The sequence below is a fragment of the Struthio camelus genome, chromosome 19 (genome assembly GCF_040807025.1).
Source record: "Struthio camelus isolate bStrCam1 chromosome 19, bStrCam1.hap1, whole genome shotgun sequence".
Classification (NCBI taxonomy): Eukaryota; Metazoa; Chordata; class Aves; order Struthioniformes; family Struthionidae; genus Struthio; species Struthio camelus.
In genome coordinates this window covers 4,827,063-4,853,223 of record NC_090960.1, presented here as the reverse complement: position 1 = coordinate 4,853,223, position 26,161 = coordinate 4,827,063, and the positions used below count along the sequence as shown (strand labels likewise).

The window sequence follows — 26,161 nt, the reverse complement described above, 5'->3', positions numbered from 1 at the left end:
ATAATCTTTACCCCTCTCTGGATGAAGGAGCAAAATCCATATTAAAAACTTTCCATATATTGAGCAGAGCACTCTTCATCCTATGCAAGGGATAAAGCAAGGGGCCCTGGAAAAACCAATATGCGGTTGCCTACTTACGGACATTACTGTAATTCATATGCAAAAGGGGAGGAATTAATATTGCATGTATAACAATTACTAGAATTCAGTAATTGCTGAGCGCTTGACTTCAGGTAGTCGTTTCAGCTGCACTTTACAGCAGTTCAGAAACAGCTCTGAGGTGCAAACTGTAACTGGCTGTCCAGCAGATGGCAATGCGATACTGCAGGAGATGCGGACAAGGGCCAAGTAAGGGACCTTCGATACCTATTAAAAGCCAGTCGTTCCAATAGTTGAGTTTGTTCTTTTCTTTCAGTCTGCCTGAAACCTTTAAATCCGTACTGGGGGTGATAACACACTCGCCATTGTCTTCAATTGTGACTCCTTCTGTTTTCGGACCCTCTAGTAAGGGTATGGCACTGCCGCGGGGCTAGGAAGAGAGATTTATTGTTACAATTGATGAAGCAACTGTATATAATATTTAAAAAATCAAGTAAGTAAAAAACGTAGGTCAGAATGGATGGACAAGCAAAAATTATATACCGGCAGCAAAATGACCGAAAGTAAGCGCTGCTTCCATTACACCCTCAGCCACTGCTCAAACAACCTTGGACATTAGACCTATTTCCCGTCTAAGTTACATGTTGCCTAGGAGATGAGATTGCCCTCTCTGTTTTTTGGAAAAGTGAAACAGGATCTTCATTTCCTACCTGGAAAGCTACAGGGAGAGCAAAACAAAACTACGGCGCAGTCTCCTGTCTAGGGCAAGTTACTCCGATGAACACGATGGCAATTTTAACGTCATTAACCACAATGCACCAACAGTAGCACAAAGCAACCTCTGGTCCACTCCCGTTAAGCTCGCCTGGCACAATTCCTGATGAGCTACAATTATGTCTTTGCAGCATTTGAAAAGCTTCCTGAAATATGGTCATGCATTCTAAGGCTGTTAATTGTTTCAACCAATATTCAATTTGTCATGCATTTCTCAACAGCAATTTGCAATTTTAGAACAGATTTCGGTAGAGCTTCTACAGCCTTCAGTGTTTTATTTTTTCAGGATTCCTCTTCAGATATCAGATCAAACTTGTTTGAGTACAGGTCCAGCTTACAACGTAACATTGTGTCTTCCATTAGAAGACAGAATACGTAGAAAAGCATTTTATGTAGGAATGTATATCATGATTTAACAAACCAAGTCTCCAAATTCCACATGCAATCAAAATACTCCTGTTCTTGCTGCACTGTGGCCAGTTCTTAAAAAAATTAATTCATTATGTGATTATTGGACTTTAAAATAATTCTGTACACTTTGATAAAAGTACATTCCAGTTTCTTTCTACATCTCTCTCACTCAAAATAGACCTTTCTTTTGCTATTGCAAGGCTCTGTTTTTTTTTTTTAAATCTTGTGTATGTTTCTATTTTTTCCTTTTTTTTTTTTTTTTTTTTCTTTTTAACCTGGAAAAATACTAATTCTGTAAAGGGACTTTTCAGAAGGTGTCATTCAGTTCTTGCAGCTCCCTACTTACCACAACAGTTACTCCTTCATGCACCATTGACGGTGACGCGTACAAACTTGTGGAATATTTTCCTACATATAGAGTTGGTCTAGAAAAAAACAATACATGTTAGAGAGAAATAGTCAAATGGATGATTCACATTCTTAGCTAAAATCGAGGCAACATAATCCTTCAGAAATAATGCATGAGTTTCCAAAATCATCAATATTTATTTCTGGAAAAGACTAGATCTATAAATTCTTTTTAGGTACTGCTGTACTATCAAGTCATTCTTTTCAAATTTGAAGGCCTTGTTAATTGATTACTTAAGTCACAATTACTCATTTGACGTAACTCAATTCCTATTTCTGCATTATTCAGTAAGTGATATTTACCGAAATGCTATGCACCTAAATAAAATGTTCCACATTATAAAAAATACTCCTTTATTAATTCAACACAGAATACCTACTCATCTGAGAGAAGTTATGAATAAACACCTGCTAAGTCTCTGATTTTTTTGTCTCCTCCTTTAAACAGTAAAAGAACAAATATGACATACAATAAAGGCTAGAGAGCCAGGGCTGCTTTTATGTATTCTTTTTCACCATCTTGAAACTTGCAGAACAACCATTAAATGTATGAATACAAATAAGGTTTTAACATCAAAGCCCTGTCAAATAGATGGTGAGAACAACAGCAATATTCATGCTCACGTCAATTTGCTCTTGGTCTCCTTTTCCTTTGGGAAAGGGTATTTCCACTTGGTAATGTGTCCAACCTCCCCAGACATGAACGTCAAGTAGCGCAGAGTTTCTATCCCCACGTTTGTGTGTATTACTTTCCGTAATCCTTCACGTTGCCAGATGTAAAAAGCTACCACAGGAGAAGCATAATTCTGAATCCACAGTACGTCCCCAGACTCACTGTCTACGGTCACCACCAGCCCATCTCCGTTGGACACAAAGTGAGACATTTCTACAATATACAAATACACAGGAGATTATCTGGATGCTGTTTACGTGCAACTTTAATAATACGTATTAGCAGTTCAAGTCTTGTGTTAACTAAGCAGTCTATTACATCTTACATTGCCAAAAGGGTAGCTAATCAGTGACTCAGTTGTCAGCTAGACTGATAAAAATTCAGTTCTCTCACACCATCAGGAAGCGCGCTGCTGATCGGAAGCGCGTTCCATGCATTTAGCTCATCTCTTCAGCACCTAACAGCAAGGATTTGCAGACCTCACTGTTCTAAACCTGCGGATTAATTAACATATAAATCACGCCATCATCACAGGCTGAAAGGGGAGCCTTCATGGGTGACTGAGAAGTCCCTCGCAAAAGGCTGCAAGCTCATCCATATTTTGTTCAGCGTCCAGATGCAGGCAACTCGGTGTCTGCTGCAAGAGCTGTGAGCTGCAGAGCTGCTCTGGGCTCAGTGCTTACGAAAGCAAAGGTAAGCAGCCCACGCACGCTCCGTTTTGATTAACCTCACCTAGTGGCAATTCAAATGTAGAAGATAAGCTGAAGTGTTCAAGATATCAGGATAAAACCCAGTATGATGTGTATTTAGCGTTGATTATTCCAAACCCTGAGAGAAGGTAACGTTTGTTCTTGTTTTTTGAAAAAGGAGAGGAAAGTTCCAACAGTAAGAAAGGAAATGCAACTCTACTCTATAACATAGGTTTGTCTTACTGTAAGGGCATATTTTATCTGTGCAATAGTTCTGTCATGTGGCAAAATATCCACTATGAACCAGAATCAGAAGCTTTCTAGTTTTTTTTCTTTTTTTAATCTCATTGACCTGACATACAATTGTATTTTTAAACTTAAATTACATTTTTATAGGCACTAGATCTGGACTCAGCTGTAATGACCTAGCCCTGAAATTTAAGAATTAACTCTCAGGACTCCCCTTTCCACTTAAGAGCTTTAAATAAAAATGATCTGCAGTAATGCTGTTTATTCAGCACTTAAACCACAAGCAGTGAATGCTAGGGAGATTAGACCATCTTCTTTCTAACTAACAGGTTGCACCTCTATTTTAAATGCAAAATAACTCCATTTAATACAAGCATGAATAGTGTTTCCTTAACTAATATTACAAATTTTGATGTTAGTATGCATACATTTTTAGTATCATAACAGAAAGGCATGTTGGGATTCTCAGATGGGATACAGATCACTGTTGCTCACAATCACCAACACTCATATAATTTGCATTCTTTCTGCAGCACCCAGCTGGTAAGCGCGACTATTGCAAACATGATTTAAGCTTCTCAAACTCCCTCTGCAGGAGGGAGTTTTTGCTCCCCTTTTACAGACTTGGAAATTGAAACACTGAAAGACCTCCCAGATCACGCAGAGTATTTATGGTGAAGTCACAAAGCCACCCCTTACTTGAGAAGACAAGTTAAATGCATGGAACCTACAGAGCATTCAGATCTATGAAGACGCTCTAAGAATTAAGTGACTGAAAAAATTTCTTTTGTTGCCCCTTTCCCAAAACAAAATAAACAAAGAAAAGCCTCTTCTCCAAGTCTCTTCTTAGAGCGTCAGAGCAAATGAAACCTACTGTTTCCTATACTTCCAACCCCTCACAGGAATTCCAGTACTTCCTTATGAGCCAATTCCTGTAAATCCATATTCTGTTGTCCTCCCCCTTCCCTCCCCCCCCCCCCCGAATTGCCAGGACCCTTATTACACAGCTGGGAGATCCCTTCCTGGGTGGACTCAGAACTCTTGTCCCAGCAACACGTGTGCCAGCAGCCTGGAACCATGTGCAGACCAGGCCAAAAGCAGACAACTCTGGAGTCTTTCCAACAATTTTTTTCTGAGTGCACATAGTGCCTTAGGTTTGCCTCCTCTCCTGCCAGTCTTCGCTAAATTTCTAAGTGTCGTATCTTCAAGATCTGTACCTTCTTTGACTGAATTTAGCTGAATTTAGCCAACAGACTCAAGGTATTAAGGCAAGTGGAGGATAAAAAGCGACAGATCAAAAACTGCACAAAAATCAGAGAGACAGCCTGACCTATTAATTATAGAGAAAGTCAAAATATTTTTCTTGCATGCAAAATCTGTGACCAATGCATGAAAATTTAAGGCAGCAATTCAATTCTTACTGTATTTTACGTCTTCATCGGGCAGAGTAGCTGCATAATCAAAATAGGTGGCATTCCACCGCAGCTCCTTCTTCTTAGTGTCATACATTGTGATCGTGTACTCTGTTAAAAAATATACAGTCTGTGAAGCAAAAAAACCTATGAGAGAATAGAATCAATCGCCTCAAAGGTGAGACCCTCCTCAAAACACCACATACACTACTTAATGCTCATTGCATGTCATTTTCCCATGATAAACATTTTCCCATGTCATTTTCCCATCATGATAAACAAACTCCTCACAGATGTTAAAGGTGATACCCAATCCACTCATATACTGATCTACAGGAATCTCAGAACAAGAGAAGCCCAGCAGGTAGTTACTGGCCATGTTACCAGAAATATTGTTCTCATTGCACGACTTCTTCTGATGTACTCTATTTTATTTACGAGTTTCCGAACCCTGCACTTGGAAATTCAACGTATTGTGTTCTGTAACCGAGCTGGCACACTTAGCACTATTTAAGGAACACATTCATGTAGAGGTTAAAGACCAAGTCTATAAGACTCATTCTTTTTCACTAGTCAACATCTATATATAGGTTCCTGGCCTAATTTAATAGTTATTTCGAATATTGCATTTGTATTTTCCGTGAATACGTTGTATCTCCATTTTGCTTAACTGCTTTTATGACTATGTTACAGATGCAAACCTAGGCTCTCAGCTGCTAGTGGAATGCATCATTAAATAAAGATAATATAAATGCCACTTAGTCGACAACAAGAATAATGGACCGCGCCTACTCCCAGAGTTTAAAAAACAGTATCCTTCCACTGCTATGAAGAGTTAATAATTTTTCTGTGTACAGTCTAAAGTCATCATTTACAGAAGTTATTCAAAAAGTTAAGTAAATTTGAAAATTTGAACTGATCAAAGTCAACTGCTATGATCCTAAACTTAAAAAATAAAAAATAAAAACATTCATCCAACAACAAAAAAGTAAACAACAAGCTTTCTTCTAAGCTGCAGAAAAAAAAGCATATGACCTGTTCTCCCAAGATACAGGAGGGATGCTGATGGGCAAAGGCTTTCTGCAAATGAAGAAGTCAAGGTTTGCTGTTTCTCCCCAGTCATGAGGTCGATCACGTACCAAATATCCTGTTTTTTACCTGAAACCATCATTTAAGCAACATTACCATTCAGCTGGAAAATTGTATTTCCATCAAAGTTTCTGGTCTTTTTTTTCCTAAGTAAGCTCTTGAACTTAGCATGAATAAAGCATTTTTAATAAAACCATTGCTCACAATTGGCACTACTGGCCAATCCCAAATATTGACAAGAACAACTAAATACAGTATTTTGAATAAGTACTGTAGGATAAAGTATTTTTCCATACCAATAACAACTAATACACACAGAGAATTCTGAGTTTGAAAGATCTTGTGAGCTAGCAGAAGAGGCGACTGAGATGCTCCTGTCTTAGGACAGTAAGTGGAAAGAAATGATGAGGGGCTACACATTTCAAATTGATTAAGGATTGTAATCCTTACATCCAACTCAAGATTACCCATGAGCCACAGCCTTTAATGTTTGTTTGATTCTGAAATGTATGTGTTCATTTTGGAAGCTTCAGTTAGTCATCTGCATAGGAAACAGTACTAAATTCATCCCGATCCCTCAAACCTCTCTTGTTGTCACGAGTCATAACTGCCTCTCCTTCTCTCGTTCTCCTCACAACTCCAACTGACATTATGAATGAGTCAGGACAGCGAGACATAAATTTATCGTCTGTAGTACAAATGCACTGATTGTATCTCAAGGAATGGTGTGTGTCTAGCCCTGTTGCAACTGGAGTTCTAATTTAACGATAATTGCACTATAGGCAGTCAATGACATTTATAAGCATGAGAAGATTTTAATAGAAGTCACTTTTTGTTGAGAAAGAAATTAAAAAAAACATACAGGCTATTCACTGCTTAGAAAAGCTATTCTCTCCCACAGGAAAAGTAGTTGGCTTTTTATCTTCACACAGCAGTTCAGTTCTGTATTCATCAGATTCTCTGACATCAAAAAGCTTCATGAAAGACTACAACTAATACCTCAGAAAAACAGTATTTCCATGCCCTCTATCTGGGGCTCTCTACATACTCTAGTTGCAAAGCATTTTACAAGCTAAGATTAAATTTGAGCTTACCCATGTACAAGATACCATCTGAACTGCGACAGGGAGATGCCTGCACCAGCTCCGGGATAGTAAATGGAAGTTTCTGGTGGGGGGAGAAAAACAAAGGCTTATTTAAATTGGTGTGATAGTCTTTGCTTTTTTTCACATAAAAGGGTGGCCATAAAACTTCAGAAATATCCAGTGACAGTTTTTTATTATTTGTTTGTATTATTGCAGTGCCTGAGAACCCAAAATTTCAGGTCAAGACCCTGCTGTGCAAACACAGGACACACAAGTCTGTCTCAATGAGTTTATAACATGAGAAACGTGTGTGGAACGGAAGCGCTACTTGCAGCAGAGAGGTTTGGAGGCCAAGCTGCTTTGGTTTCATTTTACAGTCTGCCATCATCATTCATAAACTATCGAAGCTTCAACATGTCATGGTTTAATTGCCTCACCTGTAACAGGTATAAAATGTTCCTCCACAGGGCTGCACGGTAACTTCTGTAAAGGTCAGAGATCTTTACACAAATGAGATGACCGAGAGGGCGAGGCAGGCATCTCTGACTACGGAGTTCTTGAGACACGATCAAGCCTGTATCTCACCTACATACTGGGCGAATAGCCTTGCTAAGTTTTAGGAATTTTTTTTTTATCAGGATGAGGTCACAGGAGACTGAGGGACATGCTGCACCACAACTAAAGATCAGGCCTTTACTAAATTTAAGTAAATTCACTAAAAAGGCCCACTCTGGCCTAAAACTTTTATAATAGTGAATCTAACCAGAAATATTTTACTCTAATTCAAAAAGAGGGAGATTTTCAGGAGAAAGTAAAGTTGGTGATTCAAAGAGATTGCAACCTCCTGGATTCACCAAGGAAGAGAACTAATAATAATTTTGCAAATTATGATGGTGTACCTAGCTGTACTCGGGCAGGGGGAGGTGAAAGTGGTGAGTAAATACTAAAATATTTAACAATATTAAAGTTCTTAAAGGAAGTCACAGCAGCTGCCAGAGAAAAGAAACTTGTGGGAAGCCAAACATTTTATCTGAGTTTCATCACAAAATTTAAGAATAAAAGTCAAACATCAGCTAACATCTGTGGGTTACATGTATTGGTGACTATTTCGAAAAGGTTCAGCTCTTTTGTCTGCTTACTAAATCCTATAAAGACAGCTCCTAAAGGCGTCAGCACAGAATGTGTATTTACTATGTTTTTTCGCAGATAATATTAGAAAATTAAGTATTCGGGGCACAGGGACATATCTCATTTGTGTTATTCTGGCCACATCTTTCCCATCAGGTACTACAGAGATTATTCAGTATTTGTGTAATGCCACACAAGTGTTATTTGTCATCACCATTATTTTAACAAGTTGTGGAAAAACAGGAAAAGTGGACAAAACAAATATGTCTGTTGCTGATATTTTCCATCCAAAACCATTTCCTGATGGCCACAAGAAAGGTGGTAACTTTTCTCTCTAAAAGTATGTTTTCACTCTGCAAAGCTGCTAGCAACACAGCGGAAGGCACTGTCATTCCAAAAGCACGTTATCCTAACATGGGCACAGGTAACGGAGGCTGCTGTCTGGCTAGCGTGATCAAGTTTTTCCAAGGAACTGGTACGCTTCCAGCAAGCAACACAAAACCACAGCCAGCCTGCAGAACATCACAATACTGTCAAGAAAGCAGAAAGCTCCCTTGGGCACTTGTCCTTTGTGAGAGTCCGATTAAGACGCTTGTCTAAAAATTAGCAGAGGAGAGAATTTGCAAAGTATACTTACAGTCAAGCCTTCATTATTCTTGCCACCGAGCGTATACAAACTGCCATCATTTGGGTCTGGAAGAAATGCTGGCCTAGGATTTAAGCAGTTAAAATAGATGAAACAACAGCTGTGCTTCTCAGAGAACAGGAAAGCAAGTACTGTCCGTATTTGCCTTCTGAAGAAGGAGTTAATTTGATGTTAGCTTTTTCGCTTTGTACTATCCATTTTTTGAGGTTTCATTAAACTGTGATTCTAAAGAAAACTGATAAAATAAAAAAAGTCAGACCTGATGTCGCATGAGATTACTAAAACACTTAAAAAATCAAAGCTCCAAACGTGCTGAGCAATCAATCACTCGGGTGAAACTTTTAAAACAAGATATGTATGTTTTTAAAATGCTACAGAATTAAAAAAAAATAAAGAACAAAAAACAAAGAGCAGAAAGCAGAAGGAAAGTAAGGGACAATAAATAAAGTTGCCAGAATTCAGTAAATGCGAGAGGTAAAAGCAACCCCCACCCCAACAACATAATAACAAGAAGAACCACAAAAGAGAAAGGATTTTACCACTGACTTCAGAGGCAGAAAGCTAAAGCCCAACATTTGCTAGTTAAACGTGGGACCGCTCTGCTGGTGGAACTTCTCTGAAGTGATTGCTTGAGGGTTTCATTTGAAGATTCTGGTAGCGCTGGTAGTTGGAGTTTCCTACGCTTCCCTATGTATTTTTAGTCTTTTATTTAAAGAGAACAAGAAGTTAAAAATCCAGAGATCATTCCCTAGATGTCTCTATCATTTTCAAAGCTGTTCAGTTAGGTGATTCTGGCACACTTAGCATACGATCTCTAAATCTGAGCAAGGGCTCAAGAGAACACAATCTGCAGACAGGGTATTTCATGTGAGGGCTGCAAACAAAAGAATTACACATAGCTAATTATATCCTTTCAGTATCTGCTCTTTGAATCACCTTAAGTTGACTTGTGCCAACAGATTGCTAGTTTTGGTTTAAATTAAACCAAATTTCGAAGTGTCACTGAAAAGCAAACAAGCAGTAAGTGAGACAAAGGAAAAAGACTTACTCTTCCACATGTATTGGCACCTGGAGTACAGGATCTGCATAAACAGAACAAGGAAAAGTCATAGTACTGGCAATTCAATTCAGCAAAGGCTAATGCACTGAGTTTGGCAGAGCAGCGGCCTCAACAACCTCCTGTTTGGTCATGAAAGCTGGGTTTGTAAAAAGTGAAAAGCATGACGTTTCTGAGAAGTTTTAAGCCTTACACAGACCTGCCTTTGCTTAGTTTTAAGCAAAGACACGCTATTCCCCAGCTATCTACGGGAGGAGACTTGGAGAAGGTAGCAGTACTATCCTCCCTGTTATCCTTATTTCTCACTTGCACAGAGCACACAGAGTACGTGGGAAATGCCTGTATAGCTATACAGGCAATAGCTCAATTCAATAGCACAGCTTCCAATAGCTGCGTGCGATATCTGGGCGCTGGCTGCCCAGGAGAAGGCTGATCATAATTTGCAGCGACTGCTGTCACTGTACAGGCTTCAAAATCAATTTTATTTAAAAACATGCTACAGCTAATGGATGTTTGTAGAGACTGTAAGAACAGAGATAGGACAATATGCATCTTGATATTTTCATACAAGAGGGCCAACTTAGCGCTTTTTTAATCTGTATTTTTATCATCTTTTGCTACTTTGTATCTCTAATCAGGCAGGAAAGCAGTTGCCTCTTGGGCCACTTAATATTTAATTTCAAATGCAACATACAAACTGAAGGCCTGGTTCTATGCCTACTGAAATAAACGGGAAGACTGCCAATGATTTCAGAGCAAGACTCAGATCTAAGTCAGAAAAACTTAGTTCCACTTCCTATTCCAAGTGAAAACTTCTGTGATTAGCACATCACTGAAAAGAAAAAGGCATGTGTGCCAAGGACTATACAAAATTCTTTAAAAACTGATTTTTCACTTAAATGATCTCCTCAGCAAAATTTCTCCAAGCGTCCATACTGCATAAGAATCAAGAGATGTGGAAACCATCTCACAGTCTTTGGTATTCTGCATTATCAGAATCACAGCTTAGCTTTCATCAGCTAAAGGAAGTTACGAAATCAAAACTGATATGAAATCAATATAAATCCTCAAATATTAGAAGGTAAATTAAGAATAATAGTTTCATATTCACGTAACATGAATTGGCCTAGAAATGATTATTTGAAGCCTCAAAAAATCTTGAATCACAGGATTTTCATTAGTGGTGCCAAAAATACAAAAGTTCCTAGGTTTGTAAGACATACTCCAGATTTGCAAGATAAATATATCGGCTCATTTATAGGTGTACTGGGAGGAAGTAACTCAGAAGTTAAGAGAACACAAGACATTTTGCTTCCACAGAGAAAAAACAAGCATTTCACTAGAATAAATCTGAGCAAGAAAAGCAGATTAAAGATGACCAAGCAAACAAATACTGTTTTTTCACCAGTTCTCTCTCCACATAAACAACATGATGCAAGAGGAAGGAAATAAGAACAAGGACAATGATGTTGTGAGTCTCTGATTGGGAAACTGGCACAAATTCTGGGCAGCTTGGGTGTACTGCAAAATTTGTAGAGCCAAGCAAGACAAGAACAAGAAATTCATGGTTCTTTATACGCGTCTTACAAAGTCCATACCAGTCTGCAATACACTGTACCACACAAACTGCTTGGTTTAATGATAATGGCCTAGCAGCATCTCCTTCCATTTTTACTTCACAAATTTAAAAAAAAAAAAAAAAACCCTACCCAAACAGACCGGCGATCTCTAGCAGCAAGGCAGCGCAAAACAGCAGTCACAAGAAGATGCACAGGCAGTATGAGAGACAAAAAGAAAGCACAATATGAGGAATAACAATAGAGCTATATTTATTTTCATCCATTTCTTTTTACATAGTAAGTACGTTCAGAGCAGCTTTGTTCAAAAGATAACTATATATTTTTTTCTTTTTAGGCCTAGAAACAATGTTCTAGATATTTCATTTCCTCAGAGCTGTCAGGATAAACTACTCAAAAGCACATTAAGCTGCTGGGAACAACCCAATTAACCGGAGAGAGGGCAGTGCTCTTTTCCAGCGTTGAACACTTGCAGCGAGCAGACTTGTCAGCTTTCATGCTTGACCTATCCCTTCATCACTCTCTTTATTCACCACTGCACTGGCATCCCCTGCCTTGGCAAAACCAGCCTCGGACGCACGCTCCCTCTGCGTCAGAGCAAGTTCTGTCTATCGCAGCGACCCCGCGGCCCTGGGTAAGTCCTGTGTGCCAGCACTGGGCAGGGCCCAGGAAGAAACCCGCTGGACGGCACAGACCCCCCCCCACCTGCAGCCGCAGCCTTGGGGCCACTTCCTCTAATGAAATGACCAAAAAGAAGCAGCAGGAACAGCCAAATCATGTTATCTTCTACTTGGAGCCTTACACATAGGGCAGCAAAGAGTTGAGATGTCCGAAGGAGGCCACAAAGGTGACATAATTTAGCTGCTACTCTTAGTAGTCTTTGACACTGACATGTACTCACAGAAGACAGACCTTGAGCAAGTTTTCTCTAAATGATGAATTATCACCATTACCACTGTGCACTGATGTAAGATGGGGATGATACATAAGCGTAGAACTCCACGTTCTATCATAAACTCCATTTATCAAGAACCTAAGTGCACATCAAAAGGCTTTAAGAATAATCACTCTTCAAGGAAAGGAGCTAGGCAATTCATAGTTACGCATCTATCTCTACAGACCACACTGCTTAGTCAGACCTTTATTCCACCGAACTACATAAAGCAATTCATTTCCATTTGTGAAGAAACTGGCCTCAAGACATGTTGGGAGGAGGGGGGAAAAAAAAATTACAGTTGATCATACGGCAATTATTTCTCAGAGTTTGCTTCAAGTGTTTTGTGAGCTTTAGGACAGCTAATGTAACACAAGCAGTGACTTACAAAATCACCTCTCCATTATTAAAGAAATGCAAGAAAGGAAAAAAAGCACTTGAAGGCTTGAACTACTAAGAGCAAACAGGCATTCTCAAATAGAGTTTAAATACCCAAAGTATCCACGAGTCTAGGTGAAACAGGCTAAAGAAGCAAGAGACGTTAAAGACTGCAGGCTAAAGTTTATAGAATCATGAACGTCTCATGGAAAGGAAAATCTCCAAGTTCTGGCAAAGAGCAGCATCATACATCAGCAGAAAATGGCACCTGCCTCCGTTAAGGTAAGGTTTCATGCAAATGCTACAAGCGTTGCTAAAGGCAAAAGCCAAATACGCTTTACAAGTCTCTCCATGAACTGAGTACACGTAGAGTTTCTGGCGTGGTAAAAAAAAAAAAACTGCCAGCGGTGATTTGGATTATTGCTAGACAACAGCTGTCTTTATCCCTAGCACTTGAGCAACTGTGTCCATCTATTTATCTACAAACATCTCTTCCTCAAATGATTGTTAGTGATAACAAAGTTGCATAATTTGTTTTTTAAGTGGTAACTGAGTGCATGTAGCTTTTTTAAAGTATAATAATGCAGATTTTCTTAAAATCACTTTCTAGTCAGTCTAGGCAAGGCATAAGATAATTTCAAACTATGCTTATAAACTTCTAAATATATTTTTAACAGAAGGCCTGGCTGTTATCTGAATTAAATGGGTGTGGGAAGTTGTTATATGAAATCACAATGAAAAATTAGTACTGTCTGAATCAAGTTCCAAATTTTCTAATTGAACTGTTTACTGATATAATACAACAGGTATTCAGGACAGAATATGATTTCCTCAAACATACTAATTTTTTTTTTTTTTAGGAACGTGCAGGAAAACCTTAACAACTGCAGGAAATATCAAAAGATAAATCATGTTTTCTAGCAACTGATCCTGCTTTGTCCATGACATTTGCAGTAGAGTCTGGCTAGTAATGCTTCCCTATAACTCCTTCTCTGCCCCCAAAATAGAATGAATAAATGCACAGCATTTCTGGACTAATAGCTTGAATTCAACTCATTTTCTGAAAATGGTCAATCTACTTTTATATAAGCAAGTGCTCCACTCTGCTCACTGGCTGTCTCAAAGGTCTGAAAAGCGCACCATCATTTTATCAACCACCTAACACCATAAAAGAAAACACATGTATATGCAACATTTACTTGCATTAAGCTTTTTTCCCATAAGCCCATGTTTCTGAAAGCTCTTGGAAAAATGTCATAGCAACAACGTATTCTACACTATTAAACGATGCCACCAATCTTATGAAAGTAATGAGTGCCATTCTGCTATTACTGAGCTATTCAGGGAGCGCCTTGCAGAAGCATCATGACTGTGACAAAGTTCATACACTTCTTTTTGGTTAGTATCATGCCTTCAAAATCAAGAAAAACAGTGCTTTATCAGAAGTGAAAAATCCTGCTTTTACTTGTTTTGTCAGTAACTGAAATTTGATTTAGTAACAATGATAAAAAAAGAGGTAGATAGACCAGATTAAGATGTTGTTATGAAGCAGCAGGAAATGTTTGTGTTACTTACTGGTACAATAACCAAAACGCTGATGATAAAGATGGTTTCCTGCAACAATAAGTGTTGTATATGAGCTGTTAGAAAGCATTTAGTATCAAACATACAACTCTGATTCATTTCCAGGCCAGAGGCTATTCCTAACGAGTGAACACAAACTCACGGAAGAGTAGTGTTTCTAAAGTTAAAATTAATTCTTCTTTTAGTACTAATACAGTCCACCTGGAAAGACTAGCTGTGGAAAGCTACTTCTCTACGTTCTTAGCTACTGAGGTGAAGCAAATTTTCCAATGTTCCTAACACTTTCCTTATCTTGAACTAAGCTTGTAGCTCTGCAAAGATACTTTAAAGACAATGAACTCTTCTCATTCAGTTTCATGTGGTTTGGGACATACTCCAACTTTATTTCAAAGTTTGTTTTGAAATAAGAACTCACTCTGAGATAAAGAGAGAACCTCGTGAGTTTAATTCACTGTCGCCAGGTGTTACAATAGTCCTGAGATGTTTAAATGCAGACCAATAAAAGAATGTAGTAAGTCTTCTAAGAACAGAGGTCACCTTTTCTACCACAATGAGTCAACTGGAAAAGGTTCGTACAAAATTCAAAGGGCTGAGGACTTATCTTCTCTTTAACAGCTCAACACTCAAGTGTTAACATGCTGAGACTAGAATCACAAAATCCTGCTTTCAAGATTTCCCTGAACTGCATTTCCCTGTAATTAGGCAAATCATTTCAATAGGCTTGATCTGTTCCAATACCACCAACAATGATGATACCCAATTAACCAAGCAATAAATACTACATATTGGAACAAAAACTTTATAGAGAAAATGTCACCAGAAAAAAAAACCCAATGCGTAAATACATTTGCCTTTCTCTTAGGCTTCCATTCCCTGTATCAGAGAAAAAGCCAATTTCTTGAGATTTCCTATATAAAGTTTTTGGTATGATATCCTGTCCAAAAGCATTCTGATATCTAGATTAAGGAAACATAGCGATCAAGCTATGGAGTTATGGAGTTATGAAATTATGGAGTTTGGGGATCTGAGTGAGGAAGCAGGCCACCATCCTGTAAACATCTCCCGTTCTTGATGGAAGATTTAGTTTTCAATAGATACTTCCATGGGTTTCCTATTTATTTTTCCTGCAGTCTCCACTAGGACAGAGTATGGAAACTATTCCTATATAAAAATTCTATAGTTGAATATACATTAGCTTCCGTTTCTGATCTGGTAATATACATACGTGAACAAGTACATGTGTGTACAGGCACACACGCTATTAGTAAAAATATTGCCACTCATACTTTTCAACTGTTGCAAAGCAAATTAATACCCAACAAGCACAGGCAGTTCAGGGGCACCAGTAGAATAAAACTACCATTAAAAAGACTATTTGATGCATTTCCTTGTCATTGTAGGGCTTCAAAATCACTGATCTGCAAGAATTGAAGAGCTTCAATTTTTACAACTTAATAAAAAGATCTGTACAATAACTGTGACTGAAAAAGAATAAAAAGAACATGGATTCTAGATTCTAAAGATTTATTCTAGAACTCTAGGAGCTTATTCACAAGGTAGGAGTAGTTAGAAGTTTGTTAACATAGTGGATGTCCAGTAACTTAGTCAATTAATTGGGGTCAGTTACACTTCACTGAAATTAATATTTTGACCTGGCAGCAAGCAGATGTCCCAAAACAGCTTTGTTTGCATCACGGTCAGAAAATATCTGTGCCTGTATCATTTGCTTTTGACTGGGGAGAAGTATATGACACATTTTAGATTATTCTGAAATAATTCTAACCCGTATTTTGCACACATATATGCAACAAAGATACACAGGCAATTTTTGAAAATATAATCTTCATGCTAAATATAATCATTTTGCTCTTTGCATTTTCTCCCTACTTCACAAATATGTAAGATCTGCCCTTTGACCAAAGAAGTCCTTTTTAATGTACAAGACAGAGTTGCACATTTTCATCACTGTAATGCGCCTAACATACAAAAACAAGGACTGAAAAGGAGAAGTGGGAGATTCTGAAACAGCAAATGAACAAGTCCAGCTCATTCCACTGTGGCAACGAAAAAACAGTTTCCTGACCTGAGGCCCTACCATAAGAGTTGGGCTAACAGGCCAACTTAAAATCATGTCATCCTAGCCAACTGCTGCAACTACAAGTAAGTTTAGAGATACAAATCCACCATCCTCTGGAGCATGGAGTTCTATAGTCCTTTTGTTCTGAGTTCTTATTAGTTTACAGAAATACTTCTTCTTGGATGGGAATAATCGTTGTTATTGGAGAAGGATCTGTAGATCTCGGATTGGCCCTTTCACAAATGACATAGTGGACAGCGTTAATAGAGACAGTCCCGGTATCTTTATCTTATCATGACTGAAGTCATGAGTAAGGTAACAGAAATCAAAATATTTTAAATCAATTTATGTGGGCCATAGTTTTATCATTGTTACAGACAACTGAAGATCACAACACAATTTCTGCTGGCTGTAAATCTAGACCCAAATCTGCTAAATGTTCTTCTGGTAAATTACTTTGAAATAGTTCTTAGGGAAAAAGTTTTTGAGGAGGAGGTGAATGAAAAGAAAGATCACTTTGGACAGCACAGAAAGATACACAGGAATGACTGGTAGAAGAACAGAAACGCTCCACCTAAGATCACAGTTTGCAACACGCCATTCTTGAAGTTCAACATGCTGCTCATTAAATTAAGCTTTTGACTTAACCAAGAAGTACAGGATGACCTTTGCAAAGATGTGAGGGAACACGGCAGGCATAAAATCACATTCTTAAAAACTCCCACTGGTATCAGAATTGTACCTATGAAGGCTGACATTAAGGAAAATCCATTCTCCAGATTCAGTCTTGCCAGCTGGTTTCTGGTCACCATCTCTATCACTGTCAGGTTTCTGACCTGCAATAGCATGTAACAACAAGCCTAAAATGTTGTACCCCTGCACCTTTAAGAAAAGGAAGTGAGAAAAGTTCCATTTCCAGCTATTCTGGGGAGGAAGAGAGATCATCCCAGGTTATCTTACTGATTAGTCACATCAGATACTGTAAATGTAGATTCTGCTCACATGGAGGAAGACAAGTATGAAATAATACATTAAAAGGAAGAGAGCTGAATTTCTTTCAAGATGACTCAGATATTGCAGAACTCAGAACTGCACAGTGTCCTGTTTTTACTGCACTCTTAACCCCATTTAAATGCCAGCATCTACCCACATAACTCAAACAGCATTCAACAGCTGCGAAAAGACAGCTGTCAGCATTGAGGAGGCTCATTGAGTACCTTGCCAGTGGCAAGAGCACAAAACGAGGGAGCCCACCACACTGTCACTCAGAACTGACGACTCCTTTTATTGAGCAGGGACAGGGCTCAGAGAGAGGCTTATTTAGTCTCTGATCTTGAATGAGTGTCACAGCCTGGAGCCTTTCCATACTGTGGGTTTTTCTGGGGCCAGAGCAGGAGGAAAGGTCTCTCTCAGAAACAGCTTTGGGGGGGGGGGGGGGGGGAGCACGGGTTCTTTCTATTAACTTAACAACCATATTCCAGCTTTCCAAAGCCTAGGGAACGAGCAACATGAGTCACCTGGCGAGAACCCCGAGAACTGTCAGATATTACGACCCACGGAAGCCAACAGGAAATGAAGGTACAGAGCACCCTCAACAAATGGGCCCACGATCTCCCTGTATGTAACTGCAGGGAATGCAGTTTTATTTCTGAGCTACGGGAGAGTTCCATTACTAACTGCCCCAGGTTTTTTGCCTGTTTTACTGGGACAGAGGAACACAAGTATTCAGACGGCCTTTCTTGGCAGCACTACATGAAGGCAGGAAACCCAAACATATTATTGTGGTGATAACCACTGGCTCATTTACTCTGCATACCTAGAGATAAGTTTCAGTGCTAAATTAAAACAAATCATAAGTGACAAGATTTTCAGGTTTGTGTAAGTGCTGCCTGATAATGAACACTTCCTTGGTTTTTCTCCCAACTAAAACAAAACACGTATGAATTGCCCTTTGTTAAGCAGCCCTGGCCACTTAAGTGAACAATAAAACCTTCTCTCACTGATGAACCCCTTCGCAGCACTTCAGGTGACCTCCAGAACGTCTCAAATCACGTGAACTACAACATATGGTTTACTGTCTCATATTCAGAGTAAAATGGCACCTGCAAAAACACTGCAGCTTCCCACTGAATAATTTTCTGTAACAACACAAGCATAATATTGACAGACTGCAGAGAACAACTGTGTTTATACACTAATATTAGTATTGAATTCTGCACCATTAAATCTCTCCAGGGTTTTAACACAGCAAGATGGTAAGGACTTCATGGGCAATTAGCCTCCCAGGACTGTCACATCTTCACTTAGGATTTCCACCTACAGGGTGACCACCAACAAATAAAGTTTCACAAAAATAATTAAACCCCCTCAATTTCCAAATTCATTCTACAGCTTACATATATACAAGTCCTTGTTCAGCATACATTTAACTAAGTCAGCTCGTGAAGCTTCTTGTAACAATGACAACTATCATTGTAATGTTTTTTCATTGAGCTCCGTGTGTTTTTCTACACACGAATAAAATTAATGGGCTTTGCAAAAAGCAGCTGAACATACCTCATGTAGATAAGATGAAGAATAATACGTAGTTAGTGATACAGGAAAAAAAGAAGTCCTATAAAACTAGATTATCCAGTCTGGCAGTTCTAATGTACCAACAGTAGAGTTTTGCAACAATTTCTTTTTTAAACAAGAGAAGTTCCTTGTGCAACAGACTTTGACCAAGATCCTACCCAAGTGCCTCCATTTCTTCCCAAAGAAACCTCTTGCCACTCTAAGTCTGTTAGCAAATAAACGCCAGTTATGATACTGTGTTCGTATCCTTCTAGGATAGGGCTCTGTAGTGTATGTTCACGTCTGCTAAGAGACAAGCAAAAACTAGTGAAAACTTCTCTTAACATTGTTATAGTCTACATTGATAGTAAAGGAGGAGGCTGGCTTTTTTTATTTTTTTTTAAATTCAAGTCTGTTCAGGGAAAGGGGAGGTCTAAATTTAAAGAGGAGACAGAAAAGGGAGAAAATGTAACCATACTCATTAACCAGGATCCTTGCAAGGAAGTATTTGCTCGCCCTTTTTTACTCCATGAAGAGTAAAGGAGCTCTTTGCTTCTTTAACTTCTTGTCTGGTAGGATTTCATTCGAATGTGAACGGCCTCAGAAATAAGAACAACTGGTTTGTACTGCAAACATCAGATACACGCAGTCCATTTCCCACCAATTCAGTTCACCTACTAAACCGGTATCAGATTTAAAAATAGAGGACAGAATGATGCAATCACTGCTGACTCTATTCCATTTGACCTGCTTTCTAATATATTTCCAGAAGTGAAGAGAAAGTGCTGCGATCACATCCACTATAGGTAATCAGAGTCCCACTACAACAAATTTGTATTAAATGTCACATTTTTCACGAAGACAGAAAGAGCTATCTCTGCTGATGACTTACTAAAATTACAAAATCACCTCCAGTCACTGAACAACATTAAAATTCCCTACATAACTGTAGTTCTTTTATTTAAAAATCTGTGCCGTTCCTAGATATCTATCTTAGAAAAGACATGAGATTTGCACAATAATCACTGCACCAGTGAAGGAAGGGTATTCTAGAGATAAAATCAGGCTTCTGCAAACCCTTTGCCATCAGTTCCACCAGCTTAACACTCCCATTTGACATCCATCTGTTCTATGCATGTTTATATTGCATTCAGCCACAGAAAACGTGACACCTACTGAGCCAATCAAAAAAAAAAAAAAAAAATCTCAGGTAGTCACAGAATCACAGAATAGTTGGGGTTGGAAGGGATCTCTGGAGATCATCCGGTCCAACCTCCTGCTCAGGCAGGGTCACCTAGAGCAGGTTGCCCAGGACTACGTCCAGTCAGACACTGAATATCTCCAAAGATGGAGACTCCACAATTGCTCTGGGCAATCTGTTCCACTGCTCAACTACCCTCACAATAAAGTGTCTTCTTGTGTTCACACGGAGTAGTCGGAACCCTACCTGTAATAATCACCATCTGCAAAGAAAGCAACACAGCACCAAGGAAGTATTTAGAGAATTAGCTAAAGTAATTAATAAAATAATTACATATAAATCTACAGCTTAAATATTTGGGGGGGTGGGGGGGGGGGGGAGGAAATAATCAATCTGAAAAAAGACCAGCAAATGAAAAAATGAAGACAAACATGACTCCAGCAACACTGCAGTTAAATGCAGAGTCTGGAGCAAGAGCAAAAATAAGAAAAAAAAAGTATTTACCAGGTTCCACAACAGTTTAAACTATCAACTGATTTGGCAGCTATTAATGTGACTGTGTAGAGGACGTCAGGACATCTCCTACTCACCTTCTTTTAAAGTCCACTTGATTGCACCCGTCCTCTTGCTGACAGCATGCAAACTTCCGTCAAGAGTTGAAACAAACAGCAGTGTTTCTGGCACGGTTACTGAGCTGGTGCTCTGGAAAAGAAGAAAAAAAACATATACTGAATGTCATTACTTACTGCATATTTTGCTCATAACTGTCATACAGTCTAGAATATTATCCTTCATTTTAATGACACAGATTAGTCGACTTTCTTGTCCCTCTGAATTCAGTGAATTTTTTGCTGTGACCTTCCATGGAACTGCTTACTGCGCCCCTAGTTTCCCTAGAGGCAAACTGGGAGACGCTTTAAGTTAATAATCTATCTATGACTCAACCTCCACGTCCAATTTTATATCAAAGGCTTCTTGTACTCAAAGATTTAGAGACAGTGTCGATCTAGGAAAGAACTGATACAAAGATAGCCAGGGTAAGGAACTTAAAAGCAGCTCGGAGAACAAAAGTGCTCACAACAGAATCGCACTACTAACAAGTTAATAGGACATACTTCTGTCAAGGTTTAGTCCCTAAAAGATGAAAAGACATTGGCTGTGGAAAAGGTGGCTAAGCAACATGGAGAGGTGATCAATATTCTGTAGGGCTGACTGCAGCTGAGAGACAGGCTGGAGCTGTGAACTTGTAGACTCTCTCTGAGCAAGGACCAAATACTTTGGGTAGGAGCAGTTTAAAGATTAGAGAACATCCATATTCTTAGGGCTCTTAACTGTGGTATTTTATCCCATCTCTCTCACTACTGTATTTCTGCTGTAGATAATAACATTAACACTGTTTAAGAAGGTCCATATGCATTAATACACTCACAGACAGCTCCTAAAAGCAGTTAACTGCAGGATTCAAACCTCAGTTTGACACTCTAAACATGCTGCTGGTGGGGAAACCTCTCCGCGTCTTGTGTGCACGTACAGAGCTGTTTGCTACCTGCTGTTGTTTCTCTAGCACAAACAGCTTTTGACCCTGGCTATTGCAGAGCGTGTACTTCTATCAAAAGGGCATCATACAACAGCGAGGACTCAGAACTACGCAGCTATTGCTGGAACAGTGACGCTAAGTCCAAGGTGTTTCATCACACAAAGCAGAAAAAACACGTTAATTTAGTCTCTTTTCTCTTCCTGCCTAGTACAAGAAGATCCCATATGCCGTAGCACCCAACCATTTCCATTTACCAAATCTCAAATTATCACTCAGATAACTTCTCATTCGTAGACTGTATCTGCATTGCTCATCTGCTTGCCACCTGTCATGTTGAGAAAGTTTCACAGTTAAATATAACTTTTAACCTACCACAGTCGAAGAAACAAAAGTGTGTGCATTTTACATAATTAATAATGTCTTAAATGACTGATATTTTTTAAGGTAATTAACAGTTATGTCAGATTATTGCAAAGCAAAACATAAAATTGATAAATTAAAAAGCACGGATATAGGAGTAATTGCTTCTTTGGAAAACCATATGATTTCAGTACTTCTCTACTCTAGCATTTGACTCTTTCAGCTAATATATAAAGCTAAAATAAAAATATAATACAGTAATAATTAGGCAACTTATAGCTACAATCTACAAATAGGATATACATTTCTTTCCAACCATAACAAATATAGCTATAGCAGACAACTCCAAAAGACACAGTGCAGATAAAATACAAGTACAAATCAATGATACATAAATCATAGATCACAAAGAAACACTGGAGGTGCAGAAAAAAGGAAATATATCTTAATGCATAAATACAACTTTTAGTATTCAGCATAGCTAAATGACGTGTGCTAATGTTCATACGGAAGACATGCACACTCAAACAAAATATTTACAGCCAAATCAGGAAACAAACTTTGCAATGTTTGTTCAAATAGGAACAATGAATAAAAGTTCTTCCGGTGCTGGTCTGTAACATATGCAGCTAGAGATGTCACTAAGCAGAACAGAACGTAGAGGTTTCTTTCCAGCCTAACGACCTGATCTGTACGTAAGAACAAAGAGAAGCTGTATTTTAGAGTTATAACTTCTCATTCATTTGTTAATTCATTATTACTTCCACTAAAGCAAACGACCATAGCTACCATACCTAAGTAATTCTTAAAAATTTTGCCCCCAGGTCTTTTTGTACATAAACTCCCAAAGCAGCTTAGGTTGGTGCAGTTGACTGATAACCATTTAGTCCAGCTTCCCTCTCCCTTAAGTAGGCTTTTAACAGGCCAGACCCACTGATCCTGCAACTAGAAGAGGGAGACACAACCCACACTCCATTTTCACATCCATTTGGAGCTAAAAGCCATCTAATTACAAGGCTCAATTTGCCTTCCCTTAAAGATTTACTTTTTAAATCTGCCCTTGCCTAGCTGCCTGCATAACATTATCCATGAACAAAAACAAGAAAGGAAGGTCGGGGCTGCATTCTAGACATCATTATAGCTTCTTTCCTAGCTTCTTTCCAAATATAGAATCGCTTCCTGTAAAAAAGTGTAATAATATAAGAATTACAGCAACTAATCTGCTGACCCGGGACACTAATGAGCAGACACTAATGAGCGTCACTGCTCCTCGCTTCTAAATGTTATCTCAAGTCAGACTGTCAAATCCTCTCTCTTCTATTGTAGATGTGGAACAAGGAATTAGAGTGCTGCTAATACGGAGTTAGGATATGTTGTGAGTGAGCTACGTACGATGCGGCCCCTAAAAGACACTGGTTCAAGGAATAACAGGAGCCTGAAAAAAGCTGCATCCGAGCAGGTTCCACTCCCTTCGGCATGTCAAGCTGCTCTTGAGCCCAGGAAGTTACCAGAGTTAAAGACTGAACGACCTCTTCATTTGTAAGCTATTCAAGTATGAAAAGATATCTCAGTTCAACAGAAGACGAGCAAGAGAAACGACTATTAGGAAATCCTCCATATCGTTGACCATTTTCCCCATAGAGCTATTTCTATTGTGGGTGACTCCAGTAATATATGCTGATCATAATTTTATTTCCAGACTTCAAAATTCTTCTGACAACATTACTGTTACAGTGCAGATTAATTCTGATGTCTTCCTATGCCCCTCAGAGTTTGTCATTCATAAATTAAGGACATCAAATCTTAGCATAAACATCCCTGGCTTTCTCATTTACTTTAATATTCAACCAATAATTGGGATTAACAGAACAGGAAAGCATGTATTTGTTTTTCTTTTCCCTTGAATCACATTCTCCTCTTCCCCACCCACATAAACTTACACAAAATTTCAGTTAACTTCTGCTACTCGTTTTCAATAGGACTCACAGCTTGAGGTCTAACTGACAACATTCATCCTTAAAAAATAAAAAAAAAGCACAGCCACATACTATCCAAGAGATGTTCACGGAGTCATTACTAATCCTTCTAGTAATTCAGGTAATTAACAAAGAGACAAAATTTCAAAATTAAGTGGAAACAGTGCTGGGATGCAAACAAGAAGCAACGGACTGTGATCAAAATTAATTTCAAATCAACCTTTGTGCAATAGTATTTTGCACTCATATATTAATTTTCATCTGAAGATCCTAACACATCTTATGAAAACAACTCTTTTTAACATGGATTCATGATAGCTAAGGGATTTCCACCTCCTTTATATACAAACGATTTAAGCTAATGTAGACTTAAGGCACAAAAATAATCACTTTTTTATGTAAGAAGTAAGATTTAATTTTTTTTTAATATTACCTAAAAAGATTTGTAATAAATAAAATAACTTGATAGCTTCAGTTGTATAGAGTTGTCTGCAGGGCTCTGGACTTACAAGATAACAACAGAGCATAAACTAAAGACACTGAATAAATAGTCCAGCTCTGAATTATCAACTACATGCACAAATAAACTCTGCCCGCCCATCAGGGTAGCTGCATTTAATTAACCATCATCCTCAATTGCCAGATGTTATCCAACATCCTACAGCAGGCAGCTTTTTAAAGTTCATACTACGTATCTGTGCAAGTTCAAAGAATAAATCCCATTGACCCGTAACATTTTGAACAACTTCTTATAAGTAGTTTTTAACTCAGGCTTTTGTCAAATACATTTCAGCTTCCTCATACTGAACAGATGTTTATTTGTACTGCTGCTCTGCTCACAAAAACATAAAATACGTAAGTCCTATTCCAGAGAATTTTTTTCTTTTTGCATCAGCTTCATGATGGCAGAAAACATTTTTTAGGCATATGTAAGGTATGTTACACATCACAGGGAACACAGCGAACAACTGCTTCTTCATGAAGACGTTTATCTACCTTAAACCTGCTGTAGGATCAAGAACATTTTTAAAGGATTGGGATGATATTCTACTTGTTCGTTTTTGTATCCAAAAAGATACAAAAGCATTTCACCACAAAAACAGCCATTATCTAAACGGATCGTTTTAGTTAATGAATACAATGAAACTGTATCTACAGTAAACCCAGCAAGCTGAGCAAGAACACACAGCTGTTAAAGACGGGATATGAAATTATTGAAGTTGCTGAAAACTGCAGGTAGGAAATTTGATATCCAGAATGTAATCACTAGTGTTGAAATTCAGATGCAAACAAAATGCAGCATACAGCAAACGCAGTGCATCTTCCCTCAGGCTGCACACAGATTAACATTGTTCTTCTAAACTACCCTTTATTCTCTGTATAAACTTGTCTTTGTCTTATAGAATCAGTATATCCTCCACAAAGCATTTTCACTTCCTGTCTTCTTTTGAGAAGTGAATAAAGCATGTATCATCTTCACAAAAAATACATTTTTTGCAGGAAATCACTTTAGAGTTCACGAAAAAAAACAGGAATGACAAATTGTAAAGCTAATAATGAATTAAAGGATCCTTCAGAATAGAAGGGAAAACCAGTGCTCATAAGAAGGCGCCCCAGCTAATGAAACCCTTCACTTCAGAGATCACAGAGAACCAGAACTGGACCAAAGACAAAAATGTAATTTTTTTTTTGCATAATCTTCCCTTCAGTGTAACAAAGGCAGAGCAGCAAGCCAGCATGACAGCCAGGAAGATACCCAGCAAAGGCCACAAACGATACTGCAATGCATTTCTACTTCAAACATTCAAAGGCTGAAATACATAGAAATGAGGAGTTTAAATGTGCATTAGCTGATAGCCCAGCTGTTCGTAAAACAGAACAAAGAGCTCTCTCAAAGCTGGTGTTGTAACCACAGCTTCTAACTTTTCAGGATACCGTGGCTGCAGTAAAACAGACCTTAAATACCGTTCACTAGACTCCAACCATGCAGAGGTAGTGGTCCTCATAAAACTTCTCAGGGTTTTACTGAGAAGACCTCACATTAAAATATCACGCAAGATATTTTGCAATATTCAGCTGTTTCACCCTCTTCTACCGGCTTGCACCAACACTTACCACAGAAAGCTTCTAGGTGCAGAAAACGTGATACCACTGCACGTAGACATTTCTAAATTCTGAGCTAGTTAATACAGCTTTTCTGTGGCTTTTTTACAGGTAAAGGCAACAACTAGTTGGAAAGAAAAACAAATTTATCAGATACATAA

At 38.5% G+C, this 26,161-nt stretch overlaps 1 protein-coding gene across 6 annotated transcripts in view; it reads right to left on the bottom strand.

Moving 5' to 3' along the window:
• Positions 1-26,161, bottom strand: part of ERN1 (endoplasmic reticulum to nucleus signaling 1) — a 44,013-nt gene that overhangs the window by 10,012 nt on the left and 7,840 nt on the right. For 3 of the 6 annotated variants that reach the window (XM_068913381.1, XM_068913380.1, XM_009678949.2), the window contains exons 2-10: positions 20,615-20,726; positions 9,712-9,745; positions 8,655-8,727; positions 6,899-6,971; positions 5,751-5,873; positions 4,725-4,826; positions 2,317-2,578; positions 1,631-1,709; positions 367-529 (exon numbers count right to left, since the gene is read on the bottom strand). In XM_068913381.1, coding sequence (XP_068769482.1) covers positions 367-529; positions 1,631-1,709; positions 2,317-2,578; positions 4,725-4,826; positions 5,751-5,873; positions 6,899-6,902 — 733 coding nt within the window. In that variant the 5' untranslated portion in view covers positions 6,903-6,971; positions 8,655-8,727; positions 9,712-9,745; positions 20,615-20,726. Of the gene's footprint in view, positions 1-366; positions 530-1,630; positions 1,710-2,316; positions 2,579-4,724; positions 4,846-5,750; positions 5,874-6,898; positions 6,972-8,654; positions 8,728-9,711; positions 9,746-20,614; positions 20,727-21,815; positions 22,137-26,161 lie in introns of those variants that run through there. The other 3 variants (XM_068913382.1, XM_009678951.2, XM_009678952.2) reach the window with 3 other exon arrangements.